Source organism: Zophobas morio, unplaced genomic scaffold (assembly GCF_036711695.1).
Source record: "Zophobas morio isolate AGI-343-1 ecotype UQ-CSIRO unplaced genomic scaffold, CSIRO_AGI_Zmor_V1 ptg000058l, whole genome shotgun sequence".
Taxonomy (NCBI): Eukaryota; Metazoa; Arthropoda; class Insecta; order Coleoptera; family Tenebrionidae; genus Zophobas; species Zophobas morio.
The window spans coordinates 4,758,653-4,774,462 of NW_026972163.1; the positions used below are offsets into that span (position 1 = coordinate 4,758,653).

The 15,810-nt window shown below is 31.8% G+C and overlaps 1 protein-coding gene across 1 annotated transcript; it reads right to left on the reverse strand.

Moving 5' to 3' along the window:
* Positions 1-1,881: 1,881 nt before the first annotated feature.
* Positions 1,882-14,852, reverse strand: LOC135143067 (ethanolamine-phosphate cytidylyltransferase). Its single transcript, XM_064074911.1, has 4 exons — positions 14,522-14,852; positions 6,612-6,929; positions 4,675-5,405; positions 1,882-3,439 (listed from the first exon to the last, which is right to left on the reverse strand). The coding sequence occupies exons 1-4, from the start codon at positions 14,581-14,583 to the stop codon at positions 3,408-3,410; spliced, it is 1,143 nt and encodes a 380-aa protein (XP_063930981.1). The 5' UTR covers positions 14,584-14,852; the 3' UTR covers positions 1,882-3,407.
* Between the last annotated feature and the right edge of the window lie 958 nt (positions 14,853-15,810).

The following is a 15,810-nucleotide window of genomic DNA, read 5'->3' on the forward strand; positions in this document are numbered from 1 at the left end:
TATTACTTCAAATAATAATACTCAGTGCCCTTATTAATTTTTCAACCACAGGACTACAGATTTGTGATCTTGAAATGTTATATTATGTTGATATAGTACAAAAGAAAAATATATTTGTAATCAAAGTATCGACGCGGCAGCACTGGTAGAAAAAAATACGAGCGTCTGAGATATTATTCCGCCCGTTGGTAATAAGTGTTGTAGGTGTGTAACTTGAGGCATCATCCTGTTGAAAAATATAAATATCAACAGGATAGACTGCTTCAGTAGATGTTAATATTTTTTTTACAAAGTCTCTTGATATTTGTTTTCATTTGTAATTTCCCTTCCATGAACGCTGTTAACTGGTCTTTAAATTCCGTTAATAGACATGCACCCCCAAACCATTTTTCCGCTTGCAAACTTGACTGTTTGTTTGAGATAATCCATATTAAAATTCCTTTTTTATTTCAATAACTCTTTTTCGACTATTATCTCAGCCAGTGATCAAATTTGGACACAGCGTTATATATTACTTTTCTCCAGTTTTTATTTTAGTCATTTTAACCGATTTTTCTTGTGGCCAGTTTTTAATTGTGGTTTTACTTTAGCCTAAAATAATATAAATAAATAATAAAGTCCATCAAAGATAGCTTTATTTAAGATTTACAGTGTAAAAACCAAGACCTGATTTGTGTATCCATTCGCGACAATATTGTCTTGAAAAATTTAGTTGGTTATCGCTATTCCAGCAAGTGGTAATTTCTCTTGAAGTACTCCGTCGTCCACTTTTATAAATTTTCATCAGTTGTCATTGATCACGCGGCTTCACAAGTGTGGTGGCCTACCGGGAATTTTACCTTTTATTCCTCTGTCTGCGTAATATTTTACGATGTTTACCATCGACGACTAAGCTATTTGGAACAAATCTTCAGTTTTCCTTATCGATTTTCCTTTGCAGTAGGTACTGCGAAATTATTATTTTCAGAACTTTTACTAAAACTAGCCCACCGCTAACTATTTTTTTCTAAATAAAACCAACACTAGCATGAAATGCTACGATCCCTATACTAATGGCAGCATTTACCAGCTACTACGTTTGTATTTTGATAAAATAAATTTTGAATGACAAATAACCAGTTGGTAGGTGAGAGCTACTGGGTGGAAAAGGTTGATAATATTGGTAATTCTTGAGTTGCAGCCATCGACTTCAATTTGTGTTTAAACATTTCCAAAACGACCTTTTTCAGTGTTTAACTAGTTTGTCTGAGTCCTAAAAATTTTGATATCACCAACCGTTTTCTTAGGTTCCGTAGCTCAGTTATATCTATCTTGCCTATTAAGCTGAAGTAGTCGACAAGCACAAATTCTTGTTGGTTTCATGAGGAACGTTTTTTCAAACCAGTTGCATGAGTATTTCATGATCCTGTAAATCAATTTGATCGCACCGATTTTTAAACGAATCATACAGAATATAGTATAACGAAGTAGTTGACGCTTGTAAAACCAAATTTGAGTTTTTTCAAGTAATAACTCCACAATTCACAGGCCTCACACATTGACACAACAGAATAAATTATATTTAGCAGTATAGAATCAAAGATTCTGGATGGCGATGAGTTGAGTGTTGAGAAGAAGGGATAAAACGTTTTAAACTGAGATCCGTAACAACATAATAGCGTCATTGTAAAACCAGTTTTTTTTTCAAACTTTTAGATTTTAGAAACTAAATTTATGTCTTGGAATGGGAGGGTGCGGTCTTTACGCTGTTGTCTAAATGATGACAATTTCACTTACGTTATGTCAAAGATTCATGAAACTGGGTTTGAAACGAAGAGCCAGTTTCAACACTTACATTCGTCATTTTTGATAGGTATATACATTACTAATAATAGACAAAACATTTATGAACAATATATTAGATGTATAGACACATAATCACATAAAGATAAAATTTAATTGGTATGAAGCTATACGTACCCTGGAATTAAATCATTAAACTAAGCCTACTGCACTTGCGCCAAGAAATGAGTTTTAAACAAAATTTCTAATGGCGATTGATCTCACCAAGGATTTTAATTATAACATATTAACCAAAGATGTTATATTAAGAGGACGGTATCATTTCAAATATGTGACTCCTCCTACGAAAAGCCATAAGCAGTAACTAAAGAGAGAGAAGGAGCGTGCAGTAGTGACAAGCCAGTTGTATCACTCCACCAACCGTATGGAAATATTTTAAACATAAATAGTGATGAAAACTTAATTGGTTTCACCAAACACAGTGAACACAACAAAAACAATCGACGAGAGTAGTTAACGAAAATCGATGTAAAAAAGTTTAGCAAAAAAAAACGAGTGGCAGTGACTTCCTCGTTTTAGCCGACGGGATGTTTCAAAAAAGATTGTAAATGGCAACTGAGGAGTGAACGAATGGGCCACTTTCTCAACACACCAAACATACATTTCCGTCTTCTTAATACAACGTCCGTGATATTAACATTTAAAGCTTTCACAATAAATTTTTTGAAAATTTTTAGCTCCAATTTTTTATAATTACATTTCTCTTATGAAACAAAACTGTAATAATCAGGGATACAAATTTGGTACTGTAATTTAGCCCTGTACAAATAACACTTGCTCATAACGAAGGCCAACGTATTTCCTGATACTACAGTTTAATACAACGTTACTTAATTGCAGACTATAATTTTTGGTTAGAGTACTGTTGTATGATGTTATGTTATATTGACAATCAATCAATATTGAGTAAAATATTTTCTTCCTATTATAATTCAAATAAGTATATCATATCAAATTGTACAGTTACAGTATTCCAGTAAAAATTATATACAACGTGAATGAAGTAGGTCTGTTATTTGTCAGTCACACTTGTGAGAAATCAATACTACTTCGTCCTAGTTGTACAGCATATTTTTCACTAATCGTATTAAATATAAACAAAAAAAATTGAATAGAACTTCTACTAACTTATGTAATCGGTTTCATTAACTGACGTTTGTAATTTTTTCATTAATTTTGCTACACAATTAATATAAATAAAAATTCGCTTTCTATGTTGGTCAAGGAATAAGAGGTTTAATTTATTAAAGTCGAAAAATTTGAATACAAATAAATGTCATGCTTTAAATTACGAAACGTCAATCTATGATACACTTATAATGAAAAATCTATTGTAATTAAAGTACAGTAACAACTGTTAGGGGCTAATCTACTCAAATCGCTTTTCAATATCCATTTCATTCTATTCGTGTAATTATAAATATGACTAAACTGAGAACCAAAACTTCAAATATGGTACATTAATGCCAACTATCATAACGATAACTAAACACTGGTGAAGAGCTATTTATCCAAGCTGCGCTGGAGACTACGGACCGTCGGATGTTGGGTGGTAATCACAGCGTTTAAAGTCTTGCTGATATTTTAAAACTACTCTCTACAATAGAAACTGAATTACTTGACAATGATGTCTACTATTTCTGTGATATAAAGTACTCGCATTATTAACAAATAATAATTAAATGTTGCGTTCAGAGTGGTAATTTTTAATATTTTTTTTAACAAGTTTAGATTACATTTAACAAATCATTTTAAAATCTAGGAACAATATAAAAATAAATCCAAAGAAACTATAAACGTTGCAGGTTCCTTCATTAAGTGTATTTACTCATAAAACCAAACTTAACCTAATATAATTTCTAGCAATCGTAACACTACATCATTGCACTAATGAAACTTGACTGGTTTGTTACCATGATGCAGTAGTAACATCTCCATTAAATAAAATTTAGGTGCATATTTTTTTGCTTCTTAAATACACTTTTTTACATATAAATTTTTTGTAATAAGATTTGGATTTATGACATAACTAAACAAAAGTTCACATTTGCTTGGTACCGCATAAAAATGTTACATGATGAAAATATAACAAACACGTCTTTTAAATTAAAATAAGTAAACATTAAAACAACGCAACATTTGGCATAATAAGGCAATTCTGGATTTACATGAGTACCTATTCGAATAACTGATGCTATCAAAAAGTCCATTAACCTTTGTCCTGTAGTTAAATGTGGCAACAAATACAAAAATTCATTTGTAACAGTTCATCAAGTTCAACTATACACTTCCGTAAATAAGTAAGTGCTTAACACCACGAAACTTTTTTGCAATGAAAAAGTTAATTAAGCAATGATTAAGATTCTAATTCGAATAATGTCAAAGGTTAAAGTAGTCCAGAAACCTGCAAAGTCTTTTTTGCTTTTTTTTCACTTGCATTATTTTTCTGTGTATAACATACTGTGTACACTTAATTTCAATATCTACAGGTCTTGACTATATTACCATTCCTCTTAAAAGAAATAAATAGTTCAGTGAAGGCAAGCCTAGTTAACTATTATGTATATGATTATAATAATTCATTTAATTTTGTGAATAACGGAATGATAAACGGAAACAAGCTCAAATACGTAAACATTACAATTTCAATGTACTCAGCACAGTGATATGCTTTTGCGCAGACTACGTTAATTTAAGTAAAATATTTGGTATAAAACTGACTAGTAAAGCAAAATTAACAACAAACTTAAATTTTTATCGTTCTTCCTAATAAATTTGTACTTGTATAAACAACAAACAATATAAATTAACAATTAATATCAATAATATCACCTTTTAATTTATCTTTTTCTAGGAATTTTATGACTTCCAGTTCCTTCTTTTCTTTTTTTACATTTCTTGCTTCAAATTCCAATCTATTTCTAATAATTCGATCAACAATTTTTTCAGTAGTCATATCATTTCCTGACTCGACAGTAATAAATTTTTTGATTTGTTTAGGGTATGCAAATGGATCTCTTCCATCAACATCGTTCATAACAGGTGTGGTCCCATGTATTACAATGTCAACTTTAAAATGATCCATAAGATCTTTGGTTACCGTGTAAGGGGCACCAATAACGACCTCGGAAACATATTTACACGCCAGTACACTCAAAACACGTTCATGTAGATTCATAATCGGATAGTTGGAACCCTTGTAACGATTTACAACGGGATCTGTGTGTAACCCCACTATCAAATAATCTCCACACTCTTTGGCTTTTTCTAAAAAGTCTAAATGTCCCACATGAAACAAATCAAAGGCTCCTGCTACGTAAATGACTCTATCGCTTGGTTTGGGCGGCTTCCCATCAGAAAACTGAATAATTTTCTGAGTTGTTGGTAAAAACTGTGAGCATCCAGTCCATGGTGACCTTGCTAAAGAGTCTTGGCCCATTGTTGAAGAATGTTCTTTTTCAACGTCATACTCATGTTCACCTTGTCGAAAATGGTTTCTTGTAAGCAATAACATGCGACCAACTAGATCAGTTGTAGATACACCAGCAGTCCGTTGTACTTCTCTGAAAGAAACGAGAAAATTTATTAAAAAAAAAACTGTGCATTCAGGAATTGTGAAAAGTAAAAATCAAATGGAACATTGGTAAATACACTTTTTTAAAAAACAGCAATAAAAAATACCCGTCGCCGGTGAGCAATGGAAAAATGTTACATACAACTGAAGGTCACAAAAATAACTTTTTTATGATTCATACTAGAAAAAAATAAATTCCTGATATATTCAAGATGATTAATAAAGTGATCATAAAGTAACACTTATTTTTGTGTGTATACAATTTTAATTATTATTATACAGTGATTTCGGAGGCAATATCATAATTCATAATGCAGCAAATCTGTTCCCATAACAGACTTTAAGTCAAAGATTTTCATAGTTGTGCGGTTATTGCAACCACGAAATATGGGAAATAGCGATGTCCGGTTAGCAACCGTACATTTGAAAATACTTTTTAATGAAATGTTTAATAGTGATGTACTAAAGTTGTTTTATTATTATAAATTATTACGTCAGCTCTAAGAACTAACCAGCTTCATAGCATCAACTCAGTGGTAAGCTATAGCCAGAAGTTTTCTTAAGGACAATAGCAGGGATCACTTTTCGAGAAACTTGCATCTCATTTCGTTTTTGTGTGAAATTAATAAAATCCGTGTGTGTGTGTGATTTCTGCAGGAACACTTCCCAAAGACGTTGCCTATTCTCCTTATGAAATACTACTAAGAAATACAATGCAAGTGAACAATAAGTTGTTTATCACGGCTTACTGTCAGCATTAATACTTTTTAATGCTAAATAAAACTAGGAATTTTTAGTAACATACTAAAAATACATTTATGATATCAGATTTTTGCAAATGAACACCCGTTATTTACTTAAGGAACTTCTCATAAATAACCCTGTATTTAATTTCGTTTTAAAAATTTTTAACTTACGGTTTCCAAAGTAGACTTCACTTTAACGGAGCTGTATTTATGGAATGTTTTTCAATAAATTTGCATTTTCAACTAGATAAGTTACTTTTAGTGATTGCGGTATAAATAATGAATTATCAAACGAAATGCAAAACAACATTTTTCATATTTACAGTAACTAAGCAACTGTGTCACTACCAAACATATTTACGTCTCTCTTTGAAAAAAAAAGTCCAATCTTATTTTTTTTTTTGACAAATTACTGAAATAATTTAAAATATTTAAAAAATGCACAGTACCTGTACCGTCCGGCAGTTTTAACCATATGATAAGTATCTACTCCATCAGCGGTCATTGTAATGTCATCTCCATGACAACAAAAATCACAATCATATTTATCCAAAGTTTCCAGAGTAGTTACATATGGTGCTCCTTCCACTACTTCGTCTACCCACTTTATTCCTCTAACCATTTTATACCTCTCTTCTTGAGTAAATACCGGAGGCCCTTTATGTTTGGTAATTTCTTCGTCAGTGTGAACACCGACTATTAGATAATCTCCTAAGGCTTTCGCTTGTCTCAAAGAGTTTGCGTGACCAAAGTGAACCATATCATAACTGAAACAAAAAAAAAGTCAAACTTCGTAACTGATTTCACAAGATTTTTCACATTCATCGATTGGTAAAAAATGATTACTATGGAATTTTTCGACGAACAATTGCAAAATAATTCAGGATTGCCCCACTGTACAGACATATTCTTTCTCATTTTATTTAGGTTTTAAATAAAATGGATAACTGATAATAATAAATGATTAAATAAACCAATACCACAATATTTTAAATCTTTGTATGATTTATATTGTGACGAATAAATAAATAAGGAACACAACACTGGTGTTATTGTTACAATGTGTGTGTCAAAAACGATACATTTGTCTCCAATAAAAAGACAATTACCTTATCTCACAGTTCTGTAATGAAAAACCCATTGCAGATATGCTGCAAAGTCCCTTGCCTGTGATTCTATGTTTATTTTCATATAGGGGTTATTATAAAAAATCCATTATTGGTGGACGAAGTTTGGTTAGCGTTATACTAACTTTTCATAATTATTACGCATATAAAATTTGACAACAATCAGTCTGGTAGTTTCGGAGATTATCTGTCTAAGAAAAATCGTCGAACGAACGGACGGACAGAGGCAGACAGACAGACGGAAACGGGAGGCCCTTCCTGAATTCTAGGGGTCATGACCCGTCGAAAAAATTTGTTAGCAGTCAGTCGCCCGATGGACTCGATTACAATATTTGCTTAGGTTACGCTCGAAAAGTAAAAATAAAAAATGTAATGAAGGATAAAAAGAACTATATTTAGTACATTTATTTAGTAATTATGAAGAAATACATTTTTAATGAGAAATATTTTAGTATCATTCACTGTATAGTTTTATCGAGTTATCGATTCCGTACACAAAATTTAGATCATGACCCACAGTAGATAACACCGTTGATCTACGCAACACAAATAGATAATTCATAAAGTAAGTACCTTTGCAGTTTCTTAACATATAATGAGCCACTCAACAAAAATTACACACATTTTTTTGCCGGTACAGGCCTTTGGTGTTTATATTTTTCCATTTCCATATTACTACAAATTTTATGCTTTTTTATTGTTTTTTATGATAATCAGTTATTAAGACCAACCAAATTTTTCTTATCTGTCATGTTATTATTGTTTTAAAATTATAAAATTTGTAATATGTGGGTCATTTAAGAAATGGGCATTGTAAATAGCATTAGCATTTTTTTTATTTTAATTAACCTCGAAAGTTTGGTACTCTATACTTTGTTTTTGGTTAATGCCAGTAAATTAAGAAAATAAAAGAATATCTTTATTCGCAAAAAAAAAGTTGCTACCCCAGGATATGCTGTGCCTCAGGTGAGTTTGGCAACAATTCTAACTGTACACAATACAGACGCCTTCTTTACAATCAATACATACAAGCCACTGTTTAATTAATTTATTGTCACAGTTGCAATTTACACATAGTAGGTAAAGTAACTGTTCGTATGTAGAACTAAAATTTTATTTTGAAACAAATAGATAAGCTATCACTGAAAAATTTATAATTAGTTATAACTACAATAATTATAACCTAAAATCGAAATCATCGTATTTTATTTGTTTAAAAAATAAACAATCGGTAAATATTTCATAACTACCTGCTTACCAAAACAAAATTCATCGTAAAGATAATATTATAGGTCCTTGAAATTTATAAACACGAATATAAGGTATAACCTTATCAGTTACAGGTAGATTGTTTAAAAGTTATGCAAAGTATTGAAATATCAGTGACTCATGGAATGGAATTTTAATTTTTCTAGGGATAGATATGATACCTACATTCCGTAAGTTAAAGGCTAACACTAAATTAAAAACATGGTGTAAGACGAAAAAAACAATATTTTAGTCTAAGCATAATAGAAGATAAATTTATTTAAACGTAATTAATGCGTCAGTCTTTGCGCTTTTATTTATTTTTAACATACTGGTGGTCTTGCTGCTGGCTCAATTAAAAACACAACAATTATTATTAATCCAGTAAATTCGGCGTTAAAAAAGGGGAACTCGTGCATTTTCGGTATGCAGCGATTTTTTTTATGGATCCATAGGGTGGTAGACCGTGAGTATAAATCTGAGTTTTCGGGACTGGGGGCGTTGTCATTCGGCCACCATCCTCTCATTAGCTCCGTAACCGTGAAACCGACGAAAAATTTTGTAGATAGTATCTGTAAGTTTTATTCATGATTTTTTGGCATAACATTAGCAATAAAACGGTTATGGACAGAAAAATATGAAATATTTGAGATGAAAGATTCTGATGCAGTCTTCTAATGTTTTACCAGTGCAGAACCAAATGTGACGATGTACAAGGTGGCTCCTCAAAAAGAGACCAAATTCTACGATTGAAATTTTCATGTCTAAAAAAAATCTCTTCAAAAAATGTTGGTCAGAATCACCGTTACGAAGATATATAAAAAAAACTAATTGTCCCCTTCTTTACAAGATTTAGTTCCGAAAACTTAGTTTTGGTCTCACGGCCAACCCCCCTTACAAACCCCCCCAAAATCGCTACCTACCCAAAATGGACGATCTCATTCCGAATTGACTGTAGTAAATTAAATAATATAACAATAATCTGTTCGTACAGGCGGAATAAGAATTTAGCAGACTAAAGAAAAAAACATAAGACACATAATATGTATTATAAACTGTTAAAATTTGCCTAACCGTTATCACGTTACTATAATAAATAATATGTTAATTAATAATTAAGGTCTTTGAGGATTTTATACCATTACAGGTTTATTACTTCCCGATCGTATTATTGGTCTATAATGGTCCAGAATTCAGGTACGTTATTTGCCAAATAATACCCTAGGGCATTAAGCATTGGTGGGTGTGTAGATACCGTGTAAGCACTAAATATCTATTATATTATTGGAATCAGGGTCTCTGGTAACAAGCAAAATTTAATCTGTTTGTAAAAATCATTCGTCAGCAACAAGTAATAAGACTAGTAAAGCATATTTTTATGGTTAATTCGCTGTTTAAATCCAAGGAAATAAAATAGTTCTTCTGAACCAATAAAAGAATGTGCAAAGATGCCTCTTTTTCTAAATATCAAAAATCACATGATAAGTCATAATGAACGTGACTGATAAGTGATAACGACAAATAAATTAATCAGTGAACAATGCGAAAAAAAACCTTACAAATACTGTACAAAAGTGAAACAAATTGAATACCAATAAATCATCGAAATAAGTTAGGCAATAATTATTACTGACAGTTTCCTTGTGTCATTCGGGTCATAAATATTGCACACGTCCTTTCTAAGATAATAATCGATAAAACAAAAGCTAGACATGACTAATAGTAATTTTTTGTCGTTTCAGATGCATTCTTGTATTCACTAAAACTTAAAGGTTGGCGGCTCTTTAAGAGGTGGCGCAAAATTTTTAAAGTAACAAAAATATTTGTCACATTATTTAGGGTTATCATGGGTGCAGTGCAAAGACTTTTATAATAAGCTCAAAATCGGAGAAGTTAAGGCTGCTTTTCCGGTGGAATTATGCAGTTTTGTTAATTTTTTTCCGTTATAATTTGAGTTATCTAGATGCAGTTTTCACAAAACCGTTCTAAAAAATATTTTTCATGTTTTGATGGGAGCATTTTTTTCAAATTGTTTATAGTTTGTCTATAAAAAAATAAAATGTATATTCGCATTTCCTTACAACGTCGAATTTTAAAGCCATGATGACATAGAAAATAAAATAATAAAACGTACAGTTTTTTCCCGATTAAAATTATTAAAAAATGACACTAAAAAATGTACATAAAATTGTAACATTTTTCACAGTGTGCGAAGAATTCATCTAGTGAAACGTGAAACGGTGGTTGTCCGAGAGGCGGGGCCAAATCTCGATTTCAACACCGCATGCCTGTTGTATACCGCACTATTCTCTCTTGGCGTATTTAGAATTCTAGGGAAAGATCATAAACATAACACCCTTTTTGCCCTTTTGTATAGAAAATATCGCAAACGGACGACGGTCATTATGAAATGAATAATAAAAACGAAGATGATTCTATTGCGGTAATATATTAAATATAAAAATAAGAAAAAAACACACACCTACACAGGTGTCTCAGGTAAAACTCGGCGGCCTAATAACTTCAGAACGGATAGAGATATTGAAATTTTGTAAACGCCATTGTTTTTAGCTTCAAGGGAAATTTAATTTAGTACATTGCAAATATGACGCATATGTATCGTCAGTGTCTTGACGCAAACGCATTTTTAATTTCAACATATATTTTTTTTACGGATTGGGAAAGTCAATTAAATTACGATTACAATAAAACCGAATGCTTTGAAATCTTGCAGATGTTTTAAGGTTATAAAGAGCATAATAAATGTTTAGTCAAAGTATATTTGCTTATCCTCTCCAAAAAATTGATGACGTCAGCTCGAAAGTATGCCGAATAAATCCTATCTAAACTGTACAGAATATAATGAGTCTGTACTTGTGATTTATCACTCCATTTATATTTTTTGGATTTGCATATACAGGGTGACTCAAAAAAATTAATGAATGCGTAAATGTATTTTACTGGTTTACTCAGGAACTACAAAACCGAATGCTTTGAAATCTTGAAGATGTTTTAAAGTTATCATAAGCATGGTAAATTTTTGATCAAAATGTATTTGGTCGTCCCCCCTAAAAAAATTTATGACGTCACCACAAAATTTTGCTGAATAAATTCTATCTAAAATGTACAAAATATGGTGGGTCTCTTCTTGTGATTTATCATTCCATTCAAATTTTTTCGATTTCCATATACAGGGTGACTCAAAAAATTAATGAATGCGTGAATTTATTTTATTGAGTTAATCAGGAACTATAAAACCGAATGCTTTGAAATCTTGCAGATGTTTTAAGGTTATAAAGAGCATAATAAATTTTTAGTCAAAACATATTTGGTTATCTTCTCCAAAAAACTGATGACGTCAGCTCAAAAGTTTGCCGAATAAATCCTATCTAGAATATACAAAATATGATGAGTCTGTACTTGTAATTTATCATTCCATTCATATTTTTTTAATTTGCATATAGCGGGTGACTCAAAAAATAATGAATGCGTAAATTTTTTTATTGGTTTACTCAGGAACTACAAAACCGAATGCTTTGAAATCTACTGGGAAAAAAAAACATAATAGACATGCAGTCGTTACGTTTTGCGAGGGAAGTACTGTTTAAACTCTTTAGACCAATTTTTTAAATAACTAACGCTGGTTTACCTCTCACAAAATCATATCGGCTACGGTCCACTACAAAGTGTACCGCTTGCATTTCAGATTTATTACTTCCGGGTACGGACCAATCCCGAAAGAAAGAAGTGTTTGGCAGTCGGTCTAACAAGCGGCTAAAACCTATCTTTGTTTATTTACTGAAATAGAAGTATCTCTCATTTTATGACGTATTTCTATACTTGTTTCGTGTAACGAAAACAGTTTCCGCCTACATCGAACGACGAAGTCCACCAAAACGAAAAGACAGCCTTAACTTCACCTATTGACAATATTCCACCCGTGGTTACAAATTTGGCGGAATCAGATTCGGATGACCCAGAATTTAAGTTTGTACACGAATCAGATATATAGACTGACATTATTGACATTTTATGGAAAATTAATGTTCACAGTGACATAACTCAAAAAATAAAGACACTAGATTTAGCTACTTTTAGCGATCTGAAATGAATAATATGTATCCATTTTTGTCTGACATCGTGTGTAAGAAGTTATAAACAATAAAGAACTATTACCATTGTTGCACCTTGGAGCGATTTTTTTCAGTAGATTAATTTTATAATTTTTGAGATGATGTCAACTTTGATGCTCACAATAACCTTACCGTGTTTCTAGGACACTTGGAAAAAAAATCTAAAGTTATTTAAACAAAACTTCCCTAGTCCCTACAGTATATTCTGACAAATCCCGCTTCTTTAAAAGTTAAATATACTTATTAATTTTTTTGGTAATAATTTCCATAAATAAAAAAATAAATAATAAGAGTTCCGGTTTAAGAAAAAGAATCCTCTCGCCCATGTGCGTTTCGGAGGTACGACCTTCGCGGGTTATACAGCGTTGACGCCGACTCATAAGCTATTCAGGTAATAATTCACGTGTCGCTTATACTAGTATAAAAGGCTATTATACAATTTAGGTTTTTTTTGCAAAAAAAAAATGAATGCCTAGCGTAAAAAAATCAATGCGGATTCATAAACCATAAATATAGGGGTATGTTGTAATTTGAAACGGTAGACCCCTTTTTAGGTACTCTTGGGTCATGAAACGTCGATAAAGTATGACACTAGCAAGTCGTCCGATGGACTCGATTACAATACTTTTTTCGTTTACGCTCAGGTAAAAATAAAAGCATATTACTGCAGTACAAGTAAAACCGCATGTTACTGCGTTTGTGTAAAGTACAGATTTACTGAGATTTAAATATAATAAACAGATTTCCAAAAAAGCTGCCTCATTTTTGTGATGATCTATAAAATTTGGCGGTATTTTTTTTGACCAATCCATGGATATGTAGGGTTAGAATATTGTTATGGCAAGGTACATTTATTTAACAACGTCAACAAATTTTGATTAACTTTTTACCATTTCCATGATAACTTTAAAGTAGTTTTCTAAAATTCGTGACACTTGTTTGGTGGTACGGAAGTTTCCCGTAACTATCTACCTACCTAGTACAAAACTTGTCATACTTTTTATCAGTCATTATTAACGTGCTAACAAAATCTTATCAAACACTTTCTAGTATTTTTCGGTTTTGTCTTAAAACATCAGTATCTATGATTTCAAACTTTATAAAGACCAATTCACCAGTCGTGGGTGGATCCATGGTGGATCCGCAAGTAAAGATTGTCCAGAATTATATGAATTTTATGGACTCCCAAAATTAATTTGTTTTACAGCCCTGTTGTCAGTTTTATTGTTTAGCTGAAGAGCGGGGCGAACTCAGGTACAGAAAAGATCGGCTTTCCCCTGACAGGCTCTTTACCTGTACAATAGAATTGACGCCTGAGCTGTGAAACAAATTAACGTTGGGAGTCCATAAAATTCATATAATTCTGGACAATCTTTACCCCATTATATGTATTATGTATACACCTATATATAAATCACTGACGGAAAAATACTTGCCTGTGATGTCACACTCACAATGTCATAGATAGATGTCAGTAGATTTTACCATGACAATATAGGTACTTAATAGTAAAGTACACACACTTAAGTATCAATAGATCAGTTAAAAAATTCTGTTTGTTTACCATATAATTGTATATTGTATACATTTTTACTGGATCATTATCGTGACGTAACTACAACTGTTTTGATCAAGGGTGGTTACATTTTCTTTTATTAAAGTTTTTTTCATGCAATGTTAAATAAGACTGAGTAGTGGGTACTTATAATAATGCACCAACATTTACTTAAGAAGATCGTAAGGAGGAATAGCTGCTGAGGGAGTCCATAATTTTGCCACTTACAGGTGCAAAACAAATAACAAACTTTTAGGTTATGTTATTATCAAAAATTAATTTAATTTTATACTTACCACCCGTCGCACCAAACTCGAACTGCTTTGGTTCGACCGTTTTGTAATTTACTTTCTGGCATTGTTATTATTTAAGGCAGAAAATTGTAAGAGAAAAATAAATTTTACAAGTTACAACACAATCCAGTGTGTAGTATAAACCATCACAGAATCACTAATAACTTGATATTTTTAAATCACTTCCTATATATGTTGCTTCAAGTTGATAAGGTTGTTGCTGTTATCAGCTTGTACGTACACCACATCGCATCAAAACTGAATGAAAATATGACATCCAAATCAACCAACAACGCATGAGTGCCCTTTAGATGTATCACACCACACCAAGTCTAGCAAGCCACGTCTCTCTCACCCCCACCACTGCTTTATAATTCAGTTATTGATTTTTTTTACATATTCAAAAAAATATTCCGTAACAGTGAAACGGAAATTTTTCTAGGAAATGCTAGTCGTTTCTTTCCTAAATTAAATTAAACCACTATCATCTATGTGTTGAAGTAATACAGTTTAATATACCTTTTTAAGTATACAATTAAATTAATGTTTTCTGATTTTTTCTTAACTTGCATATAAAATTGTATCATAAAAAGAATATGAAGTGACAATAATAATGTGCATTATCTATAATAGATCTATTATACATATATCTTACTAGCAGAGATTGAGCCCAGGCAACCAGTAATACTTCACGCGTCGAAATGAATCACTATTTATTAGTAGATGCGGCGTTATTCTACTATGGTTCTACTACTGTTGGGTTGGGTTAGTGGGCATAACATGGCCATAATTTATTTATGAATTTAGTAAACATCAGTTTCTCCATTCGTTTTGTAAAATTAAAACGGCTGGTACGGGCTGGAATCACTTTAAGCAGCAATCACCCAAACAATTGAATACACTTTTATATAGTTATTATTTAATTAATTCATGTACCTGTTTACCCTTTTTCTACAACCCATTTTATTCTACAGTCTTCAAACAGCCAAGTTTATATGATAGGATCATACCAACAAGTCAGCTGTTTTTCCATGGTAGTAAATGTTACTGGCTGCTGCGGCTAACGGGACGGTGAGTGAATTACTTACCCTTTCGACGAACTGTATTCAAGATTATGTGATTTGTACGTGGGTGAAACCACAGCAACAAATTTTGAAAATTAATCACAGGTGTTGTTGATGTGTCTTTCAACATCACAAAAATAGCATCATAAAAAAGCTTGAATTTTGTCGGTCTTAGATAAAATAGTGTACGCAAACTGGAGACGTCGCTTCGTTCCGTCTTCAAACTTT

Bases quoted from the DNA above. Each gene is read 5' to 3' on its own strand.
- LOC135143067 (XM_064074911.1), bottom strand. From the start codon at position 14,583: ATGCCAGAAAGTAAATTACAAAACGGTCGAACCAAAGCAGTTCGAGTT. The intron at 6,930-14,521 runs GTAAGTATAAAA...TTTTTGTTTCAG, and splicing joins CGAGTTTGGTGCGACGGGTG to TTATGATATGGTTCACTTTG. The intron at 3,440-4,674 runs GTGATATTATTG...TTTCTATTGTAG, and splicing joins AGAAAAAGATAAATTAAAAG to AGAGTAGTTTTAAAATATCA.